Source organism: Erythrolamprus reginae, chromosome 3 (genome assembly GCF_031021105.1).
Source record: "Erythrolamprus reginae isolate rEryReg1 chromosome 3, rEryReg1.hap1, whole genome shotgun sequence".
In the NCBI taxonomy this organism is placed as follows: domain Eukaryota; kingdom Metazoa; phylum Chordata; class Lepidosauria; order Squamata; family Dipsadidae; genus Erythrolamprus; species Erythrolamprus reginae.
The window spans coordinates 41,646,139-41,663,167 of NC_091952.1; the positions used below are offsets into that span (position 1 = coordinate 41,646,139).

General features: G+C 42.3%; 1 protein-coding gene across 7 annotated transcripts in view; it reads right to left on the bottom strand.

Moving 5' to 3' along the window:
• The window catches only part of CHD6 (chromodomain helicase DNA binding protein 6), a 178,905-nt gene that overhangs the window by 10,259 nt on the left and 151,617 nt on the right, over nucleotides 1-17,029 (bottom strand). For all 7 annotated transcript variants that reach the window (XM_070744910.1, XM_070744909.1, XM_070744907.1 and 4 more), the window contains 7 exons: nucleotides 13,307-13,367; nucleotides 12,701-12,755; nucleotides 11,556-11,775; nucleotides 7,562-7,770; nucleotides 4,939-6,531; nucleotides 2,945-3,093; nucleotides 503-709 (listed from right to left, as the gene is read on the bottom strand). In XM_070744910.1, the coding sequence (XP_070601011.1) occupies nucleotides 503-709; nucleotides 2,945-3,093; nucleotides 4,939-6,531; nucleotides 7,562-7,770; nucleotides 11,556-11,775; nucleotides 12,701-12,755; nucleotides 13,307-13,367 (2,494 nt within the window). The remainder of the gene's footprint in view (nucleotides 1-502; nucleotides 710-2,944; nucleotides 3,094-4,938; nucleotides 6,532-7,561; nucleotides 7,771-11,555; nucleotides 11,776-12,700; nucleotides 12,756-13,306; nucleotides 13,368-17,029) is intronic.

Below are 17,029 nucleotides of genomic sequence, written 5' to 3' on the forward strand. Positions count from 1 at the left end.
TTATAAAAGGGGTGCCTCCATGCCCCTAACAGTTAGAAAAGTTGACTTCTGCTCCCCCATCATTCCTTCCTTTGCTGAAAATATTAAGAATGTTTTCTTGAAGAAAGCAACAATCTCTCCTAGAGTGATAGTGTCACATTCAAATATAATTTAAATTAAAGTAGAATTAACCAAACTTTCATCTTATATTTTCCCAATATACTCAGGGAACTCCCATACAATTTTTTTCCCGATAAGCATCAAAGAGATGAGACCCCCCCCCCCACACACTAAGGAGTTATATCACTAACTGTATATTTGAACCACTAATAATAATAGTAAATAATGCAAATGAGATCTCTCTGGGAACCCACATTAATAGTCTTCATCGTCTGTCACATAATCTTGATACACCAAATAGTAAGTACAATGAAACAGGAAATATGCAATAGTTTTCTCTATAGGAACAGAAGTCTGAAATATGATACAAATAACTTTTAATAGAATGAATATCCAAGCTTACCTTTGGAAGTTGTGCCGCTAATCCTTCATTGCTGAAACTAGATTCAGAGACTTCTGGTTCAGTATAGCCACTCCTATTGCAAGTACTGCTGACTAAGGCAGGAGTGGGCATCATATACGGTATGTCAAAAGATTGACTGGAAGAAGGCCACTTTCCCTTTAAGATTGCATGACAGATGTTGTCAATACGGTTAATGATCACTCGATCCTGCCAAAGAATAGATATTCTTTGTTTAGTTGTAGATGTTGGAATACTCTCTTAACACTTGGGAAAACTAGTGAACAAACTCAACCTAGGACTCCTTTTCGAATAGGATATTGAGAGACTGATTGGGCTGTGTATTTACTACAGTGATCCCCCGCTCGTTGCGAGGGTTCCGTTCCAGGACCCCCCGCAACGAGCGGGTTTTCGCGAAGTAGCGCTGCGGAAGTAAAAACACCATCTGCGCATGTGCAGATGGTGTTTTTACTTCCGCAGCGCTAGCGAGGAGCCGAAGATTGGGGGCGGCGTGGGTGTTTTAAAACGTCCCCGCCGACATGGGGGGCTCGCTAGCCCCCCCGAACCCCCAACCCGGGTTTGGGGGGATGCTAGCGAGCCCCCCATGTCGGTGGGGACGTTTTAAAACACCCGCGCGCCTTCCCAACTGAGCTCTCAAGCCAAGCGCCAAAAGCGAACTTCTGCGCTTGGCTTGAGAGCTCAGTTGGGAAGGCGCGCGGGTGTTTTAAAATGTCCCCGCTGACATGGGGGGCTCGCTAGCACCCCCCCGAACCCCCAACCCGGGTTTGGGGGGATGCTAGCGAGCCCCCCATGTCGGTGGGGACGTTTTAAAACACCCGCGCACCTTCCCAACTGAGCTCTCAAGCCAAGCGCCAAAAGCGAACTTCTGCGCTTGGCTTGAGAGCTCAGTTGGGAAGGCGCGCGGGTGTTTTAAAACGTCCCCGCTGACATGGGGGGCTCGCTAGCACCCCCCCGAACCCCCAACCCGGGTTTGGGGGGATGCTAGCGAGCCCCCCATGTCGGTGGGGACGTTTTAAAACACCCGCGCGCCTTCCCAACTGAGCCCTCAAGCCAAGCGCCAAAAGCGAACTTCTGCGCTTGGCTTGAGAGCTCAGTTGGGAAGCGGCCGGAGCGAACGGCGTGGGTGGGAGAAGGGCGCGCGAGCCGTGGGCGCGCGGGCAGGCAGGCTGCGGACAAGCCGTTTGCTCGGGCCGCTTCCCAGCTGAGTACTCAGCTGGGAAGCGGCCCGAGCGAAGCTGCAGCAGCGAGGAGTTTGCGTGGGCGGTGGGGAAACTCCTCAGGGAAGCCGCCCAGCAGCTGATTGCCCGGCCCATCTACGCATGCGTGCCCATAGAAAAAAAAGGCACGCATGCCCAGATGGTGTTCTGACTTCCGGGTTCAAAAATCGCAAATTACCCTGTTCGCAATGGTCGGGGACGCAATAACCGGGGGATCACTGTATTCTGTTTATCAAGAATATTATCATGCTCCAAGCATGGGAATGCAGACACATAGTTACTCTTATGAATACAGTACATACCATATCAAAAACCTATGCATTAAATCTCTAAGAGATTGCATATTAAAAAAAAGTATGAGATTATTAGTTTATACCTATAAAGTATGTCAACAACATTGCTTTCTCCAATGTGAAACACTCTGGAATTGCATTTTAGGAGGAGGCAATCAAGAAGGGGAGGCAAATAAAATAAAATAAGGTAAATACTATGAAGGAAGGTTGCCACAGAATATTACTGATTGAGTGGCCGATGAAATGACGTCAACATTTCTATCTTTTTAAAAATAATGTCTGCTTTAAAATATTTTTTTTCAAAGGGAAAATGACCCAACTTTATAAATACGCAAAGCAGGAAACTAGTGCTACCTACGTTCTCAAAGAAAAGGAGCTGTAACCTTGACTGTTTGACCTCCCTCCAAAGGATGATTATGCCATTAGAATCACACATACAAAACATTTTCTACTTGGCATATTAAAACACACAAATACCTATAGAAAGTAATGTTCATGTCTATCAAAACACAGTATAACCTAAGTAGCATGACAGAAGAATGTTCAATTTACAGAAATTAATTAGAGCTACATAGAAAACATTGTTAGTTTCTTATTAACTGGCACTTTCCTGTATGAAGTATAGAAATAAAGAAAATTTATTATGGTTTCTGTGAACCCAGTCAACAAGACAATCCTCAGATGGCTGAAGATTTATTAAAATATGTCCTCTTTTCTAATAAAGAAGACACCATTTTTTCCTTGATTTATCTTTCTTAGAGTATACTCTAAAGTTAAACCCAGCAAACCAAATAATTCTGGATATTGTTGATGTGGGGGAAAATATTGAGAAGATATGGGAAGTTGCTCTCGGTTCTCCTCACTGAGCATTGATCTAAATCCTTTATTTATGCATATTGAAACTACAAAGTTACCTTGGGCCACTCTGAGAAAGAGTAAAGTGTCTTCTCCTGCAAAAGTTGAGCTATGGTAGGTGCCCGAACCTCATGAAGTTCATCACTCTCTCCAGGAACAGCAAATATGGAGCTCTTGCTTTCATCTTCAGAAAACTTCTCAAAGCCATCTAGAATTTTTTTTTAAAAAAAAGTAGACTTGAAAGGACTACATTGATGACTCTCAACAAATGACTGAAATAAAAGATACTTAGATGTCAGTTGCACTATTCACTGTTTTAGAGCTTTCTCACTCCTAAAATAGCACTTAGCCATATACCATTTCACAGTGTTTTACAGCTCTCTCTAAGTTTATCTGGGTCCTCATTTTACTGACCTCAAAAGGATGAAAGTCTGAATCAAATGGTAGCACTGTTATGCAGAAAAATGACTAGCATGGATTAGAACTTAAATATAAAACAAACAGTAAAGATTGTAGTAGGCTACAGATCTGAAACATTCCTAAAGAAAATGTAATATTCATTAAATAATTTACTGTACTCTTCAAACTTGACAACAGATTTCAGACACTGCAGTTAATAGCTAACTGAAAAACTAAATACCGGTACTCAAACATCACACAACAGAAAACCTTCTGTAAGAGGAATGGGAAAAATAGTTCCTTCCAGTTGATGTCAGAGAGTGGTAGACAATTGTAAGAATCGCCTCCTTGAGCCTGTTTCTGCCAAAGAGGCAATAAGATATAGAGCTGAGAGCATAACTATTATTATTAAACAATAACATTATTAAACTTGTATGCCACCCAACTTAAAACATCTCTGGGTAGCTCACAGCAATCAAAGAAAGTACAATAAAACCAATAAAACTTAAAGAAAAAGATTAAAAAATGGCAAGCACAAAAGAGCAGATGAAGGAAATGAGAGGTCTCACTGTTCTTCACCAGTGGCTTGGGTGAAGACCAGGGCTTCAAGGGGCAGAACCTGTTCCAGAGGACAAGTGCTGCTATAGAAGAGGTGCATTTCCTGAGGTCCCAATAGATGACTGTTTAATTGAAGGTACTGAGAGTGTGCCAACTTTGGAGAATTAAACCAGGAAGGTAGAAGATATTGGAGAAGTCCCTAAAGCAGGGGGTCTGCAACCTGCGGCTCTGGAGCTGCATGTGGCTCTTTCATCCCTTTCCTATGGCTCCATCGCCCAATATACGTGTCGCAACCGCCAATGTACAACACCAGCCAGCAGCGATTTACTGAGCTTTTTGACCCATCTTTTTTTCAGAGTTCAAAAAGTTTTTGTTGCATGCAGAAATAAAAATTTGTTTTCTCTGTAGCAGTTCATTGATTTCACAAATGCAACACACTATATATTTTTTTATACATAGCATAAAGATGAAAAAAGATTATATATGCAGTGTTATCTTTCTTTTAGATGTCAAAAGGGTTTTGTGGGTCCCGGGGTTTACTTTCCTTGGGAAATGGGTCCAAACGGCTCTTTGAGTTTTAAGGTTGCCGACCCCTGCCCTAAAGGAACCAGGCGCTATACCACGTAAAGCTTTGTACTTACCATACTTACTTTTAATACATAAGGAACTGACTTATCTGTTAATTTTTTGTTAAATAAATAACTACAAGGTCATTTTTTTCATATTTTTCCCAATTACCTCTTTTATATTTTGTTTGAATGATGATTAAAATATTGATAGGGCTACAAATGTTTTTTAAAAAGGAAAACCTTACATGGGGTGCGCTGGCTTTTTCACAATTGCTTTAAGTAGTATCCTAGAGAGTTACAATTAATTAGCAATCACAGCTACAGAGTTTTCTTGTCCTTTTTAAAAATGGAGTAGAAAACTCCTATTTTTCTCTTTTAGATTATTTTAATTAACAATAAATGGGAAGCTGTGATGCCTCAAAATGTCAAGCTGTAGCATCATCCTTATTGATAAGAACATTTCTAACCCAACATGTGCCCAAATTGAAATATGTGAAGAACTGAAATATTTCTTAACAATGATCTACCTTGATTTTGACTTATTCCATCCCTCTTGTCTAGATCTTGGTGCTCACACTCTTCTTCTTCTTCTCTCTTTATTTCACCCTCATAAAGAGATTGAGTAACAGGACTATCTCTCTTCTCCTCTGAATCATCTCCCCAGAAGTCTCCTTCTATGCAAACAGGGTGCGACTTAAGAAGTTCCATTTGAATTGCTGAAGCCTGGCTTGTTGCAGAGTGATGGTAGTGGTGGTGACAGGTCTGAACCTCTTGCAAGCCTGGGGTGTGTTCCTCAAGGCTTTCACACTCAGCTTGATCATCCTCGCCCATCCCTGGCTCACTATCGCATTTGGATGCTGCCAGCTCACTTGAGACTGATTCAACAAGGACCTTATTCCTTTCCTCCATTAATGCATCCAGAGTGGTGAGAATACATGAATTGTGTTTCTGCTCCTTCTGTGTGCTACATATGGCTTCTCCTCTATCTTTCCCAATGTCGGTTACTGTTTCTAGATGATCTTCCTCTTCTTCTTCCTCCTCCTCTTCCTCCTCCTCCTCTTCACTATGGCTTTGGCTCTGCATTAGTTTCTCCTCCAAACTCTTTTCATGCAATAAGCCCATCAATCTTTTCTCGGGTTGTACTTTGATATCAAAATTACGAAGACTTGGACCATAGACCCCTATGCTCAGAACACTCTCCACACCATCTCTTTCAAATGGAACTGCTTTTGGGATAATATACTGATTCTCCATATGCTGAAGAGCATTACAGGCTTCCTGAGCAAAGCTCTCAGAAGGCTTTGCCTCCTTCTCTAAAAGCTCCTGTCCTATATTTTGACCTTCCAATTGATCGCTGCCAAACTGCAAATGATCCAAGTAGGCGGCCTCTCGTATGGTCTCGGCATCACAGCTAGAGAGGTCTTCATCCCCATCTGTTTTGCCCTCTGCCACTTTGGTAGCATTGCTGCTGATGTCTGTGCAGCTAGGGCTGTCACGAGCGAAAGAACTGTGCTCACTGTTGCAGGCCTTTTCATCATACATCATGCATGACAAAGAGTCCGGCAAAGAACTCTCATCATAGTTAGCGGAAAGCATACTTCGGACCTTAGACATGAAATTTTCACAGCTGCCATCCTGAGAGGTGTTTTCTGCCTGCAAAAGATCATTCCCTGAGTTCATTAGCTTAGGGCAGTTTTCTGTTTCTGCCTCTGCTGATGCCTGCTTTCTTTCTGCTTGATTATACAAAGGCGAGTAATATAGTTTAGAATTTGCTTGGTGGTGACAGCACAAGTGTTCTTCTCCAAGGACCCCTGTCCTTTTGTTCTGAGCATAATTTCTGTAGGCATCCATGAATGACAACTGTGGGTCATTCATTATGTAATAGTCTGTGCGGTTCAGTCCGTGTTTTGCCGTACCAATTAGCAGGTCCCTATCGTGTTTGCCACATTCCCACCACACAGGGAGGTATAGGCTTGGGCGGCAAAGTTTGAGCCTTTCGTGTAACTGTGGACATCTCAACACTTGCTCACGGATCTTCCGCAAGAGTTCAATTCGATACAGCGTCCTTGCAGCACGTTCCTCTGTGATGGGTTCCACATAAATGCTGGGATCAGTTGGGCCTACACAAATAGAATATAAAGGAACAATAGATAAAAGCAGAACCTACGAGAGAGAAAGAGGCAGGGAGGGATGGAGGGAAGGAGGGAGAGAGAGAGAGATGCTGTACCAGAATAGTCTTAAATTAAATCAAAGTGAAATAATTTTTCTGCATCAGGATATCTAATAATTGATCATGACTCTAGTGTTCAAAACTATAGTGTAAGATGACAGTCAGGGGAAAAAGGCCAGCTTAGACAAAGAGAGGACTAACATCTGTTATGTGTTGTTTTGAAATAGTTTTGCCATGTGAAATCACTCAAGCCCCTATATATAAACAATAGTTTTCAAATAATAGAAACATAGAAGACTGACTGCAGAAAAAGACCTCATGATCCATCTAGTCTGCCCTTATACTACTTTCTGTATTTTATCTTAGGATAGATATATGTTTATCCCAGGCATGTTTAAATTCAGTTACTGTGGATTTACCAACCACGTCTGCTGGAAGTTTGTTCCAAGGATCTACTACTCTTTCAGTAAAATAATATTTTCTCACGTTGCTTTTGATCTTTCCCCCAACTAACTTCAGATTGTGTCCCCTTGTTCGTGTAGTGTTGTGTCCCCTCCTGTAGTGTTGACATATATCATTCTTCTAAGAGCACTATACGGAGATCTCCCCTTATTTTATCTCCATGACAACAACCCTCTGAAGCAGGTCATACTGAGAAAAAGTGACCATTCCAGAAGTGAGTTTCCTTGACTGAGAATGGCCCTGAGCCCCAGTCTCTTCAATCCTAGCCTCCTTGATCATTTCAAGGCCTCTTTTAGTAATAAATGGTCTTTTTGGATTTCAGAGCTTTCAATCTGAAGATGAAACTACATTGAGATCCTTGAAATGGATGGAAAGCATATTTACAGCAAAAGAGAGAGATACGTTTGAAGACTAAAGTTACTCAGAAGCCATGATAATTATAAAGGTATAAAGAATAACATGAAAGAAGTCTTACGCAGGAAACAATGAACAGCAACCCCTGAATGTTTCTTACTCACCATCATCTTTCCAGTGGGGCAATCGACAGACATTTTTACACATAGCAACAAAGTTATAGAAATATTTTTCTAAACTTTCATCAGTTTTCTTCTCCAAACGTGAAATGGATCGGAATTGAGTCCAATCAAAGACTTTCTTTTCTGGCTCATAAATGACCCCAAATGAGGAGACAGTGCGATAGAAATCTGCTTGTTCTCTTCTGGTCCATCTGAAGAATGCATGAGGAATACAAATAAATATATCAAAATTGCACTTTCATCCCAATGATTTAATTAATATTATTTATTATATTTATATATTATTCCACTCCCAAAAATTCTTCTGTGTTTGCAGTTGGAATTTATTTTGATTATGAAAAAAGTCTATGTGTTGGAAATAGTACTAGCAATTATGAGGAACACAGCCCAGTCACAATCCATAGGGCAGTTTTTCAGTGTAATCCCAGTTTATTAAAACATAAATAGGTTTCTTCCTTAAATATTCATCAGAAAAGCAGCTTGTACCTATTCTATAAAACCATTTGTGTGCAGAAATATCTTGCTGTCTCACCCCTCCCTTTCCATGGGCAAAGGAGGCAATACATTACTGAAGAAGGACAAAACTTACGATTTCCTTTTTGGTTAACAACCAGCCGTCACTATGGCAAGTAGTGTACAATAAATTAATAATATCATTTGATTCTGACATTCCTATAGTTTCTTTTCCAATTCATCTTCTGAAAATATTCATTGTATTTATTATAAGACAAGGCTATTGGAGAACCTATCATTTGGTCCTGCTGATTGAACATCCTCAGAATACCTTCAGGAAACAGCATTCAGTACTCTTATAATATTCCTTCCTGAAAGGAAATCTAGAAACGTTTGTAACATATACTATTGTGTACCGCTGTAGAATGGTGCAACAGAATCTGCTAATCTTGCCTATCAAGGAGGAGCTGATTTGGGCCCATATGATTTAAGTCTTTCCTTGCCAAATATAGTGGTGCTTAAAAGTTTGTGAACCCTTTTGAATGCTCAATATTTATGCATAATAAAATGAGCTCTTTTCTCTACCCAAGTTCTGGAACTAGATAAAGAAAAGCCAAGTAAAGAAATAATTAAGACATTTTATGTTCATTGTATCAAGACAAAGCTATATATTCCTGTGTAGCAGAAACATGAGAACCTGCAGAATGATCAGTTCATTAGAAGGCAAAATTAAGAGTCAGGTGTTTCAATCAATAAGATGATAACAGCTGTGAATTTTCTTTTAAAGAACAAAATTGTGTGAAATCACTCTCAAAGTCTGATCTTTACAACACAGGTATATGGAAATATGTCATGGTTGAACAAAGGAGATTTTTGAGGATCTCCGAAAAAGCTTTTGTTGATGCTTCCAGACTGGAAAATGTTATAAATTACTTCTAAAAACTTTTTGAGTCCACCAAGTTCACTGCCAGACAGGTACAAATGGAGACAATTAAATGTTGTGATTATCCTCCCTAAGAGTGGCCAACTAACCAAGATCTCCCCTAGAGTAATGTAATATTCCTATGTAATGTTCTGGGAGACCTCAAAGAAGCCTAGAATAACATCTGCTATCATCAGGAGAACACTGAAAAGTAATAGTGTGCAAAGCAGGATTGCAAGGAAAAAGTCATTATTCTCCAAAAATAACATTGTTCTCGAACTACTGGTAGTTTATGAAAACTTCATGAATAAATTAGAAGGTTATTGGAAGAATGTCTTTGTACAGATGAGAACAAATTGGAAAATTTGGGTTTGAATTAAAAATATTGTGTTTGGCAAAAGGCGAACACAGTGTCTAGCTAACATCCTTATCCCATCAGTGAAACATGGTAGTATTGTGATTTGGGCCTGCTTTGCTGCATCTGGCCCTTGAGCGCTTGATTGATTGATTGGAGGAACTATTTAATTCTGAATTGTATTAGCAAATTCTACAGGAAAATGTCATGCAGCAAGACAATAACTCCAAACACATAAGTTGCATGACTGAAGAGTGGTTAAAGCAGAAGAATGCTTTAGAATGGCTGTATCAAAGTCATGACCTTAAATGTTTAGTTGCATTCGTAATTAATTGCCCTAGGGGCAATACAGTTACTGAAAGCAAAGTTTCACATTCTTTTGCCACATGCAGAAATCTACCTTTGGATTTTCCTAGATAAATGAACAGGTATGTTCATTTGTTTAATTGGGTTTTTGCTCTCTAGTTCTAAGATTAGTATGGAGAACAGATCATGTTTTAAGTCAGGTTTATGCAGAAACATTGAAAATTCAAACAGGTTCATAAATTTTAAGCATGACTATAATCTTTGGATTTATTATGTAATTCATTAGGTTTGAAGCTAAGAAAATGGGGTAGAATGCCACGCAATTTTAAGCGACCATCCTAAGTTTGCAAATTCAAAACTGGGAGAATCGGTTCCAATATCTGCCAGAAAGCATCATCACATGATCACAACAACTATATTAGAATATACAGTGTTCCCTCGATTTTCGCGGGTTCGAACTTCGCGAATAGCCTATACCACGGTTTTTAAAAAAAATTAATTAAAAAATACTTCGCGGTTTTTTTCCTATACCACGGTTTTCCCCACCCAATGACGTCATATGTCATAGCCAAACTAATAATTTTTGCAAATAAATAACAAAAAAAATAATTATTGTTAATAAATAATTATGTTTATAAATATCAGGATCACTAAGTGTCTTATTCCATGGTGAGTACAGTGATCCCTCGAGTATCGCGAGGGTTCCGTTCCAAGACCCCTCGCGATAATCGATTTTTCGCGATGTAGGGTTGCGGAAGTAAAAACACCATCTGCGCATGCGCGCCCTTTTTTTCATGGCCGCACATGCGCAGATGGTGGAGTTTGCGTGGGCGGCACCCAGGGAAGGTTCCTTCGGCCGCCCAGCAGCTGATCTGCTCCGCAGCGTTTCCCGCCGCCCAGGCAAAGGGGAAACCCCAAGATCGCTTGCCGCTTGCCCGTCACTCGCCTGCCCGGGCGCTCGCTTGCTGCTTGCCCGTTCACCCGCCCGCCCGGCTGCTCGCTTGTCGCTTGCCGCTTGCCCGTTCACCCGCCCGCCCGGCTGCTCGCTTGCCGCTTGCCCGTCACCCGCCCACCCAGCTGCTCGCTTGCCGCTTGCCGCTTGCCCGTTCACCCGCCCGCCCGGCTGCTCGCTTGCCGCTTGCCCGTCACCCGCCCGCCCGGCTGCTCGCTTGCCGCTCGAGAGCAAGAGGGGGAGAGATAGAGAAAGAGAGAGAAGGAAAGAAAGAGATGAGAGAGGGAGGAAGAGAGTGTGAAAGAGGAAGAAGCAAGATAGAGAAAGAGAGAGAGAAAGAAAGATGAGAAAGGAAAGGAGTGACGTCATCGGGTGGAAAAATCGCGATATAGTATTTCGCGAAGATTGAGATCGCGAAAATCGAGGGATCACTGTACCAGTAATAATGGTGAGTAAATGGTTGTTAAGGAAATGAGAAATGGTAATTTAGGGGTTTAAAGTGTTAAGGGAAGGCTTGTGATACTGTCCATAGCCAAAAATGGTGTATTTACTTCCCCATCTCTACTTCGCGGAAATTCGACTTTCGCGGGCAGTCTCGGAACGCATCCCCCGTGGAAATCGAGGGAACACTGTATATATATCTCAACTGTTAATTCTCTGCCTTACAAGGCAAAAGCTGCCGGGTTTTGCACCGTGTAATATTTTGAGTGTCTATGCGACGTTTCGGTGAAATCACATTCACCATCATCAGGCTGAAGTTTTAAGCTTCGTGCTGCTGTAAATATGGAATATTTATATTTATTTCATATTTACAGCAGCACAAAGCTTAAAACTTCAGCCTGATGATGGTGAATGTGATTTCACCGAAACGTCGCATAGACACTCAAAATTCCAATCAAAATGACAATCCAGAGAATAGGGAACAGTTGTTCAGAATTAGCAATACCCAAATAAGCTTAAGGCCGATTTTTACAGTTTACTCTATTACCTCTTCTGTATTTCATTGTTCACAGGGTCCATTTCATTGGCTCTCCTAATCATTTCCTCTTGGAGCCAATAGCCATGCTTACACGTTCCAATAACATCAGGTCTAGCCGGCAGTTCTTTGCGGTTGCAACGCTGATAGATAGTGACTAGACGCCGAAGTCTGGCTGTGAGAGCAGATGACACAGGCCAACTGGATTTGTCTGAGTCGGAGCCATCCTGGGCTTCAAACATCAACAAAGTTATTAGTATTTAACACAACCTAAATTGACATCCTCTATTAACTTACATATATTGGAATATATAGTGTGATGTGGCATATTCATAGGAACTCTGATTTACTTAACCGAATTAACCCCAATTTCCTGAATTCCCTTGACATGCAGAACTATAACTAAATGACTAAGTTTTCACAAGCTAAAATATGCTTCATTTATTTTTGGCTGACTATGTTTTGAAGGCAATAATCACTGTTTGCACTAATCCTTAGTTCTGTGATTGTGACAGGCACTCAATATTTCTTTTCCAGTCCTTCAATGTTCAAACATTCCTTAACAATAGGAGTTCCACAATGTAGTCAATGATCCTTTGGCAGAGATGGTCAATTAGGGATATGCAACCATCTCTATGATATTTGATGATGAGAGAATATCTCTTTGGGGTTAGACTTGAGGGACTAAAACAAGTGCCTCCATCCATCTCTTTCATTGCATTATTTTGTTTGTTTTGCTAAACTTAGTTTCTTTCATAAAATAGTAACAAAAACTAAATGTGAATGGTTTAAAAAGCACACAGATAGGTATGCATAAATGGAATAAAGCAAACTTATCTTCAATTGTAAACTACTTTGCAAACAATTTATTAATATGTCCTGCTGCTGTCAGCTCTACACCATTTTCAAAGATTTTTTCCCACCATCTGTTCTAAGCCAATTTAAGTATTCAAAGGAAAGAGAAATGAAAGCATTTGAAAAAACAGCTAATTCTTAGAGAAATATACTTCCAATATTACTGAGTTTTGATATATGATATTTGAAATGTGTTTTCTATGGTAGAATTTTTATAGACACTAGTTACGCTAGAAAAGCTAGCAAAGTGCTATTTGAGCCAATGGTTTTATTTCAAGGAACATTCAGATGCACAGCCTCACCTGCCACATTATCATCCTTCTTCTCAGGAACTAGATCACCCGTCTCAGAAATTTCCTATAGAAAGACAAACTACTATCAATAAAATGTAATTTAAATGCTGGCTCTTAGGACAAATTTGTATGCACCAAACAAGTAATTAATTAATTAGGTACTGATACATTATTTCATTTCTATAGATTAGAAATACCGAGTAGGAAGTCTGGGAACTGCAATCTCAATTCCCTTAAGGCAGTGTTTCCCAACCGTGGCAACTTAAAGATACTTGGACTTCAACTCCCAGAATTCCCCAGCCAGCATTCGCTGGCTGGGGAATTCTGGGAGTTGAAGTCCAGATATCTTCTAAGTTGACAAGGTTGGGAAACACTGCCTTAAAGAATGCAGAGCTGAGAACTGGCTACATCTTTTAAAATATGTGGGAAGAAATCCAATCTATATTACTTTCATTACTGTGTGTGGTAAATATACTATTATGAATTCTGCCTGAAAACCATTTTAAGGTCAATATGATCCAAACTAAAATCGTTAAATTGTTTTTTCAAGTTGCAGAACAACTTTAAAACAGAAAACAGGTAGAAAAAGCAATCCAATTTCTGCCTTGGACTTACCTCCTGTTTCTCTACTCCAGCAAGTCTTTCTGCAGTGTTCTCTTCTTTGTCTGGATTTCCTCTGAGGAAAAGAATCCAACATGAAATTAATCTTTAGAAACTTTGTAAGTCCAAGTCATTCTAATAAAGCTCTCCAAATGCAAATATCAATGAGGTAATAACTGTTTTTTACTTTTTATTGTTTTTTATCTTTAAACATCATGTCCTTTTTACACAGATCTATATCTGTATTTCATGCATTGTTATTTACACTTCTATTTACAATACAGTGGTACCTCGTGATACGAACCCCTCGTCATATGAACTTTCCGAGATACGAACCTGGGGTTCGGAAATTTTTTGCCTCTTCTTCCGAACTTTTTCCGTCTTATGAACCTGCCGCCCGAACGCCGAATCCGGAAGTTCGGCAAAAGTTCAGGTTCAGGTGGCCGCCGAGAAGCCCCGTGCCTGGCTGTCGCCTTTTGAAACAGCCGGGGGGCTTCTCGGCGTCCTCCCGAACCTGAACGCCAAACCCGAACTTTTGCTGAACTTCCAGGTTTGGCATTCGGGAGGCCGCCCAGAAGTCCACATTTCGGCCGACCAAGAAGGACGTCTTCGTGATGTCAAAGCTCCGCCCATGGAATTCCCTATTGGGATTCCCCACCTCCGTTTGAGCCTCCCGACTGGCTCGACAGCTCCGCAGCTCTTTTGCAAGGCTGACAGCCGGGCAGCGGGGCTTCTCAGCGTCCTCCTGAACCTGAACGCCAAACCCGAACTTTTGGCAAACTTCCGGGTTCGGCGTTCAGGAGAATGCCGAGAAGCCCCCTGGCTGTTTCAAAAGGCAACAGCCGGGCGGCAGGGCTTCTCGGCGTCCTCCCGAACGCCAAACCCGGAAGTTCGGCAAAAGTTCAGGTTTGGCGTTCGGGAGGACACAGAGAAGCCCCCCAGCTGTTTCAAAAGGCGACAGCCAGGTGGCGGTGCCCAGTGGAGCGCCATTTTTGCAATGTTTTTTTTCCTTGCACGCATTAATTGACTTTACATTGTTTCCTGTGGGAAACATTGTTTCGTCTTACGAACTTTTCGCCTTACGAACCTCCTCCGGGAACCAATTAAGTTTGTAAGACGAGGTGTTACTGTATATCATTTCTTTTCCTTGTTCCAATTCTTAGTCTTTTCCATATTGTCACTTTGTCTTTCTCTCATTTTTTTTTAATTCAGTTGGTTCTTTTACTTCTGCTATACATTTACATCTGCTTTATAGAGAAATGTATGTAACTTGTATGCAGTCAGCACTATTCCATCTCCATGTTTTTGTAGTCTTAATGTGACAGAAAGACCCGTTGTACCTACCTGAACGGTCTTCTCGATGCACTGGAAGGAGAGTCCAACATGGGTAATGTACCAATCCTATTGGTAGAGACTGAGTTATAATTAGCATAATAATAGCTACCGTCCCCTTACTGGTCCCATGAGCCCCAGTTTTAAAAATGAAAAACCAATGTTAGAGGATAACCAACTTTTATTAATACAACTAACTTCAACTCCCCATCTCCGACGTCTCTGAACTTCAACTAGTCGGGTGGGTTTGGACTCTCCTTCCAGTGCATCGAGAAGACCGTTCAGGTAGGTACAACGGGTCTTCTCCACTGCATCTGGAAGGAGAGTCCAACATGGGATATACCAAAGATTTACTGCCCATGGGAGGGAGAAGGTCTTGACTGGGACGTTGGAGATGCACACACTTTCTGTAGCACACGCCTACCAAACGCTGCCTCAGCAGACGCAAATGAGTCCAACTTGTAGTGCTTAATAAATGTCGTAGGTGCCGCCCAAGTAGCAGCTCTGCAAATGTCTTCTATAGAGGCCTGTGTCGTCTAGGCCGCCGATGTGGCCGCACTCCTGGTCGAATGAGCCGTTAAGCCCTGCGGGGGATCATGACCTCCCGCTCTGTAGGCTTCTAGAATGCAGTCCTTTAGCCAACAGCTTATTGACTTAGAAGATAGTCCAAGTCCCATTCTGTGTTGAGCAAATGAAATAAACAAAGTCTCAGACTTCCTGAATGCTGCCGTTCTCCTGATATAAATCTTTAGAGCACGTCGTACATCAACCTTATGCCATCTTAATTCTGATGGATGGTCTCCATGCGTGCAGAAGTCAGGCAAGATAAGTTCCTGTTTCCTGTGGAACAAAGTGTTCACCTTGGGGATGAATGACGGATCCAAGCGGAGTACCACTCTATCTGGATAGAAGATACACAAATCTGGTCTCACAGAGAGTGCTGAAATTTCTGACACTCTGCGTGCCGATGTGACCGCTACTAAGAAGGCTGTTTTCAAGGAAAGGAGCCTGAGTGGAATGGATCTCAGAGGCTCAAATGGTGGTTTTGTCAAGGCCTTGAGTACTATCGATAAATCCCATGAGGGGAATCTCCGTACCGGTGGTGTATGTGAATTTGAGGCTCCACGTATAAAGTCTCTGACCCACGAATGATGGGCTAGCGAACGAGCCTCTGGTATCTGGATCATGGTGGAGAGTGCTGCCACCTGTCTCCTTAATGTGTTAGGAGCCAGACCCCGGTCTATTCCTGCCTGCAAGAATTCCAACACCGTAATCACCGATGCTTCCTTGGGGTTCTTGCCCTCCTTGTCACAAAAGGTACAAAAGGCAGCCCACGTAGCCTGGTATATCCTTGAAGTCGAGGGACGTCGAGCAGCCTGAATTGTGTCAATGACCTTCTCCGGAAGATCCTGGTGTTTTAATCTGTGCCTTTCAAGTGCCAGACGGTTAGTTGTAGCCACTGGGGATCCGGGTGTAGCAGGTTCCCTTGGCTGAGGGTGATGATTTTGTCTGGTATCCTCCATGGTGGAACTAGTGACAGAGCTATCAGGTCGGCAAACCACGGCCGGCGTGGCCAGTGTGGTGCCACCATCAGAACCTCTGCCTTTTCCTGGAGGATTTTTTCTATGACCCTTGGTATCAGGTTTACTGGAGGAAATGCATACAGCAGTCCTGTCGGCCAAGTTGACCGCAAGGCGTTGACCTCTTCTGACCCCGGTTCCGGGTAACGTGAATAGAACCTTTGGATCTGCGCATTCCGGTGGGTGGCGAACAGATCTACAGATGGAGTCCCAAACCTGTGCGATATCTGTTGAAAGAGCGCTGAGTCCAGCCTCCACTCTGACGGGTCTAATGTAGTCCTGCTGAGCCAATCTGCCTGGGTGTTGTTGGTCCCGGCAATATGCTCTGCGGATAAGGATGCTAGGTGAAGTTCGGCCCAGTCGAACAGCTTTGTCGTCTCGTCCATGAGGCGACGCGACCTCGTGCCCCCTTGGTGGTTCAAATGGGCTCTGGTCGCTACATTGTCTGTAAGCACTAGTATGTGTTTGTTCTGGACAATAGAATGGAAAGCCTGCAGAGCTAGGAAGACCGCTCTGAGTTCGAGGAAGTTGATGTTTACAGGTGACAATTCCTCCGCTGACCACATGCCCTGCGCCATGTGGGGACCGATGTGAGCTCCCCAACCGTAGAGGCTTGCGTCTGTAGTCAGAATCAGCTTGTCGTGCGTCTGAAAAGAAGAACCCTTGAGTATTGCGGGCGATGTCCACCATCTCAGGGAAGCCTTGACGTGTCGTGGTAGGTGAGTTCGTTGATGTGAGTGGCTCACCTTGGCCCGTTGTGCCGGAAGTAAAAACCACTGCAGGGCCCGTATGTGGTGCCTGGCCCAGGGCACAATCCCTATAGCTG